The sequence below is a fragment of the Atta cephalotes genome (genome assembly GCF_000143395.1).
Source record: "Atta cephalotes unplaced genomic scaffold scaffold00007, whole genome shotgun sequence".
NCBI lineage: Eukaryota > Metazoa > Arthropoda > Insecta > Hymenoptera > Formicidae > Atta > Atta cephalotes.
The window spans coordinates 6,534,992-6,541,031 of NW_012130071.1; the positions used below are offsets into that span (position 1 = coordinate 6,534,992).

The following is a 6,040-nucleotide window of genomic DNA, read 5'->3' on the forward strand; positions in this document are numbered from 1 at the left end:
GTTTACGTACGTTCGTCGAAGTTACCTTTACGGTTCGTAACTACTAGACGAATAAGACGACGGTACGGTAGGAAGTTTACGTTATGTATATATTCTTCTTCTCCCCCCTCCCCCTCCCTCTCTCTCTCTCTCTCTCTCTCTTTCGGAAACGGCCAATCACCCCGCGAACGCACGAGGCGGTTTTTTCGAATCGCCTCCGAATCGCCGATGGTTCAAAGTTTGCGAAGTAAAAACCGTCGACGACGAAGACGATGACGGGTCGGGATCGCTACTCCGAGCGATCGTCGCCGTCGGCGCCACCGCCGCGCGGCGCGTCTCTCGACATTCGCGGGGAATCAATAGAGGAATGCGGCGTAGCGTAGAAGAATGCAAAAAGAGATGAGAAAAAGGGAGGAGTAAAAAAAAGAAGGAGAAAACATGCGCGCGCGCGCGCGCGCGCGAGAGAGAGAGAGAGAGAGGGCGAGAAGGAAAGAAAACGACGACGCGTAAACGCGCGGCATTCCTCGGAGAAGACGTGCGCCGGCACATCGTTTATTCCCGCGTCGTTTTTATTTTGACAGTCCATGCGGGACAGTCGCATTGCGCGCGCGAGCGCACTGTTACACGCGTATATACGTATTAGATCTTTTTTTTTACTCACCCGTGACTCGTCGCTCCCCGACGTCGCTCCGCGTAGCCCCGCGACTGTGCGCCGCACCTGCGAAAAATACACAAGTTTCACGCGGCGACAATTCTTGACTTCTTGCGTTCTTGCCCCACCGGGGTCCGAAGTTCGCCGTTACCGCGCGCTCTGACACTCGGATGAACGCGATGTCGAGATCGTACGGCACTTCACGTCGTCGGCGCGTCGTGCTGCGGCCGGTTACCCGTACCCATTGAAAACCACGAAAATCTAATGGTATGCGGGCGGGTGGACGCGCGCGCGCGGCACGGCCCGTTTGACACGACAGGCAGCCTCGGCTATTCGTCCTCATCCCTCCCCACTCCAGCCCTCTTTCACCCGCGCCTCTACCCGCCTTACGCCCCCACCCTCACCCGCGTGCGCTCGGGCATTACGCCGGAATGCGCGGTATGCGGACCGATCGCCGCGCCACTACGGCAGGATCGTCAAACTCCCCGCGGCGCGGCGGCCGCAGCCTTGTAAATACACCAGCGCGGCTCTGTCGTTGCGAACGAGACGCATTTTTTGCGCACGCGCAAAAGTAGTGCCAAGTGATTCGAAGTAGCGTACGTAAAATGGTATCATCAGGACCCATCAGGGAAAGAAAACATTGAAAATGAAATGTGTGCCCGTTATTTATTTCTGAACATTTTTTACCAACGTAGATTAACTTTAATTTTAAGTTGATTTATTCTTTATCTTCGTCTAATTCTTAGAAAAGATAAAAAATAAGATAAAATCCGATTTAAATTAATTTATTATTAACTAGGAATAAATGTCTATTAATGTAGATTAATTTCGATTTTGAGTAACTTTTTTTTATTTTTTTCTACTAGAATTAGAAAAGAATATAAAGTAAATTAAACCAAAATTAAAATTAAGCTATTTAATTGATGTAGATGACAACAAAGTATGAACTTCTTCTGTCTACAGACATATCTTATGTAATATGTTTGCTTCATAAATATGTTTGCTAAAGAGAAATCACAGAAAAACTTAAATTAGAATATTCGAAAAATACAAAGCTGTTAATAATTAAAAATATATAGTATGAATATAATGAATTCAAATATTATAATATAATAAAATTAAACAAAATTAATATTATATAATTATATATTATATAATTATTGTAATAAAATTAATAATAATTTTACATATATGATATGTATAATACGTTTATAATTTTATTATAGTATGTAATACATTTTAAATATAAAATTGCAAATAGAATTATTAGAATTATTTAATAAAAAATTTAGATTGTATTATATGCATATACATTAAATATATATATTAAATATATAATACAATCTAAAAATTTTTTATTAAATAATTCTAATATATTTGCATACATTTATTTAAAATTGAAAAAAATATATTATCAAATTATACTGTATGTTATTAATATAAATTATCAGAAAAAAATTAAAATATATTAGAACTTTTAGACAGCCTCCTCTATTACATCATACGAGTCTGTCAATCGAGATAGTCACGTGATCCGTTGCACGTGTATGGTTCTGTCTGCAATGTGTCAATTGATCTTTATAATTTCTTTGCAAGATATGTTGCAAAATAAAGTAAAATGCTTCTTTGTACAAGTCTACTGATGAAATGTTTAATATGTGAAAATAAATTTTGCAATAATTATTATAATTTAGTTTTGATTTATTATTAAACATCTTTAGTAGTATAGTTTGGTTAACTTGTGACAGAGGAAAAATTATATTAATAATGCAATAAGTTATTTGTATAAAATGAGTTTAGACAATAGTAATGATTATGAAGATCATAGACCCAAAACACCACTGGAGGAAGATTGTTGCAGTAGCGGCTGTACACCATGTATCTTCGATGTTCACAAAACATTGCTAAAAGAATGGGAAAATAAAAAAACTCGAGAAGTTAAAACAACTGACAATTTATTATCTCTTTTATCCTACAAAACGTTTGTTATCACAGATATATCTGATGCATCGAAAGACTATATTTTAATTTGTTTGGAATATCCAGGTATTATAGTTTAATGAACTTAATAGCAAACGTAACAAATTCTATAAAATGTACTGCAAATAATTAATAGGAAATACAACTTATAGCAAAAAAAATTATACTTGTATCTTATAATATGTATCTTATAAAAAATTATAATATTAAAAACAATAGTAATTAAAACAATAGTATTTAAAACATCATAAAACATATTTCATATTAAAAAAACTTTGTATATGTTACATAGAATGTAAATAGTAATGTAATCTTCTTACAGACTCTCCCAAATTTTTTTTGTTATAGAATGTAAAATAGAAAAAAATATTTTACATCTGACACCTGGCCAATACGTCATGCTGCATTCTTGGAGCAAATCCCGACCATACACTCCAATTGCTTGGACATGCAGAAGTTTAATTTTCTTGGTAAAATTATATAAACATGGTGAATTTAGTTTACTGCTGAAAAATGCATCAATTGGAAGTGCAATTGACATCAGGGGTCCTTATGGAGATTTCAAGTATGAAAGTAACAGGTGTGTGAAGTGGATAAGTAAATATTTTTTTTCTCAACGATGAATCAACGCATTGTTATGACAGTTTTCAGCAGATTACCATGTTTGGTATCGGCTCAGGAATAGCAGCGCTTTATCCCATTGCTAAGGCAATCGTTGATGATGAAACAGAACTGACAAGAGTGCATCTTGTTGCGGGATTTAGGTCAGTAGCGCACGTGCCTCTGCAAAAAGAGTTAACGCATTTAGCGAATTATTGGAATTTTAAATGTACATTACAGTTGTCCCAGTTAAACGGTATGTAACATTTAAATTCAGTAATAGAAAAAGTATTTAGTTAAAATTATACAAGGTATTAAAAAAAACTATTCAGCATTTCTACAGATCATATTGATTAAAAAAGCTTTAGTAAACATAGGTTGAAAACTCAATTGTTCAATGAACTTTTTTACTCAGTATTAGCTACTATATAAATCTTGATTTTTTTTTAACATCTTGTATGTTAAAATGTAAAATGCTCTATGATAAGTACATTCAAAAAATAATATTTTTCATACTTTGATAGTTAAATAAATATCAATGATTTCTTTAAACATAAGTAAATGATTAAAATTAAGAACTTTTTAAAATTATATAAATGTACTATATTACTTTCTAAAATTATTGTTTCAGACAAGATAGTCAATCTTCATGGTTTTAATATAAATACTGGTCGTTTGAGCAAAGCACTCGTTGCTGATTATCTTCAATTTAATGATACAAAAACAACATTAATTTTAATATGTGGTACTTCAGAATTCAATCAGTCTGTAAAAGAATGGCTCCAAGAAATGAATTATACACACATACATATATTTGAATAAAATTTATCTCAGTATTATAAAAAGTAAGTTAATATTTGCCTTCAACATTCAATGGGACAGGAAATGTCTTCCTTGCAATGTGGACAATTGCCATAGATATGGCTGAACACAACTTGATTCGTAGCATTAGTTTGTAACCACTGTAAAAGAAATTAATTCTATTGAAGTATATTTTATTTTGTATCAGATTAATTTTACTATATTCTTTTAAGAGTGTCTCCTATTTTATCTATTTTGGTTTTCAATGACTTTTGAAACAATTATTTTATATAAAGAACATTAATGTATAATATATCTCTCTGACATACCTTTGATAAACATACTGAATGAAAGTATTTCATGCACTTATAGTTATTGCATATCTTATTTGGCAATTCATCAGTTTCTGATGTTTCAGAAAAGCATATACCACATTCACGATTACTGATGACACCTTGCGAATCGTCCAAATTGTCCTGCTGCTCGGGAAATGTATACATATTTAACAACATCCTCAGATTATCTAAAATATTATAATCCGGATTCCAGTTCTGTAAAAAAATGTATTAATTTTTAGTGCATACAAATTGCTGTTGTTCACATCATGCAAGAACGTATGTGAATATTATTGGTAACGTACATGAATATTATTAGAAACATCTTCCATTTGTCTTTTCACCTCGTTATCGCTGCCCGAGAACTGAATTGTTGGCACAACAGTAGGAGCAACGGGATCTATTGTAATTGTTATAGATATAGATTGCGACAAATGAATGCGTCTGTGCATGTGACTTTTATTTGGTTTTGGTGGGTCAATTACCCAACAATTCCTGGTAATGTTTCACATTAGAATATTCCATTATAACAATTATTTGACAATTCTTTCAGCAGTAGAATGAAATATAATTTTTTTTTATACAGAAAATATAAACAAGTAATGAAATTACTCACTCATCAATTTCTTTCAATTGTTCCCATGCTCTTTCCAGTATTTCTACTTGCCATTTGAACTTTGTCGTCATAATGTTCAAATTTTTGCTTAATACTATCTTCTCAAAGTTTTCAGGCATGTTAGAAGATACTACTTTCCAAGGAATATCAATATCTTTGCATCTTTGCAATGTAAGAAATATTTCTCTTAAGGATAATTTGATAGTACTCAGATTTCGATCGCATGACAATTGCACATCCTTTAATAAGATATCTTCAACATCAAGTTCATGTAAGAATTTATAGATAAATACAGCTGTAAATTTACTTACAGACTGATTCTGAAGAGCTGCTTTTATATCATGCAAAAAGTTTGTTGTAGATTCAAAGTCAAACGGTATACAAACTTTACTACTTGTATTATGTATATATTTACCCTATTTTGAAAATATATAATAATATAATTGTCAAAGAGAAAATAGTAAAGCAATATACCTTACTTACAATAAGTAATTGTAACTGTGACAAAAATAATGATACAGTTTTTTGTTGAGTTTTCATTGACTTCTTCACTTCTCTGCTGAATCCTATGTTCCGTAGGAAAGCAATATGCTTGCCAAAGCTGATTCGCGCCTTATCAAATGATGGATAATTGGGCATAACTAGTTTCACTTTTACTCTGGAACATCGAATATTCATAGTAGAATACAATTCTGAGACAAGTAGAAAGCCTTGCCAAGTGACAGGCGATTCTGAAATAAGTATCATCTCCGGATGACATTTCAAGATTTCTTCATAATTGTAGTTTAAGTTGTGTTTTGTTGCCATTGTTAGCAGTTAATTTAAAATTGTCACACGCAAAAATGTGATCTAAAAGGATTAATCATAAACATAAATATATCTACAAATATCAATCTCTTTCTATAGTTATCAAAATATATCTTGTCGATAAACAGAGAAAACAAAATTAAACTTACAGGTAGTTTCTTCTTATGCCCCTATTTTTCTGACCCAAGGAAAGAGCTAGTATTGGACTGCGTTGATTCTTCTTCTTTTTTATGCCTACAACAGATAATTTACGATAATAAAAGATAAGTA

General features: G+C 33.2%; 2 protein-coding genes across 2 annotated transcripts; one reads left to right on the plus strand and one right to left on the minus strand.

The window, feature by feature from the left end:
* The first annotated feature begins 2,421 nt into the window (after positions 1 to 2,421).
* On the plus strand, positions 2,422 to 4,033 carry LOC105626962 (NADH-cytochrome b5 reductase-like). Its single transcript, XM_012208252.1, has 4 exons — positions 2,422 to 2,677; positions 2,960 to 3,191; positions 3,256 to 3,467; positions 3,843 to 4,033. Exons 1-4 carry the CDS (start codon positions 2,422 to 2,424, stop codon positions 4,031 to 4,033), a joined length of 891 nt encoding a protein of 296 aa, XP_012063642.1.
* Positions 4,034 to 4,074: 41 nt separating this feature from the next.
* LOC105626964 (E3 ubiquitin-protein ligase FANCL) lies at positions 4,075 to 5,770 on the minus strand. The gene is made up of 6 exons (XM_012208253.1): positions 5,447 to 5,770; positions 5,275 to 5,379; positions 4,964 to 5,202; positions 4,653 to 4,842; positions 4,342 to 4,563; positions 4,075 to 4,173 (listed from the first exon to the last, which is right to left on the minus strand). Exons 1-6 carry the CDS (start codon positions 5,768 to 5,770, stop codon positions 4,075 to 4,077), a joined length of 1,179 nt encoding a protein of 392 aa, XP_012063643.1.
* Positions 5,771 to 6,040: the final 270 nt, after the last annotated feature.

Bases quoted from the DNA above. Each gene is read 5' to 3' on its own strand.
- LOC105626962 (XM_012208252.1), top strand. From the start codon at position 2,422: ATGAGTTTAGACAATAGTAATGATTATGAAGATCATAGACCCAAAACA. The intron at 3,192-3,255 runs GTGTGTGAAGTG...TTGTTATGACAG, and splicing joins TTCAAGTATGAAAGTAACAG to TTTTCAGCAGATTACCATGT. The intron at 3,468-3,842 runs GTATGTAACATT...TTATTGTTTCAG, and splicing joins ACAGTTGTCCCAGTTAAACG to ACAAGATAGTCAATCTTCAT.
- LOC105626964 (XM_012208253.1), bottom strand. From the start codon at position 5,770: ATGGCAACAAAACACAACTTAAACTACAATTATGAAGAAATCTTGAAA. The intron at 4,843-4,963 runs GTGAGTAATTTC...AAACATTACCAG, and splicing joins CAATTGAAAGAAATTGATGA to GAATTGTTGGGTAATTGACC. The intron at 4,174-4,341 runs GTATGTCAGAGA...TTTCTTTTACAG, and splicing joins ATTCAGTATGTTTATCAAAG to TGGTTACAAACTAATGCTAC.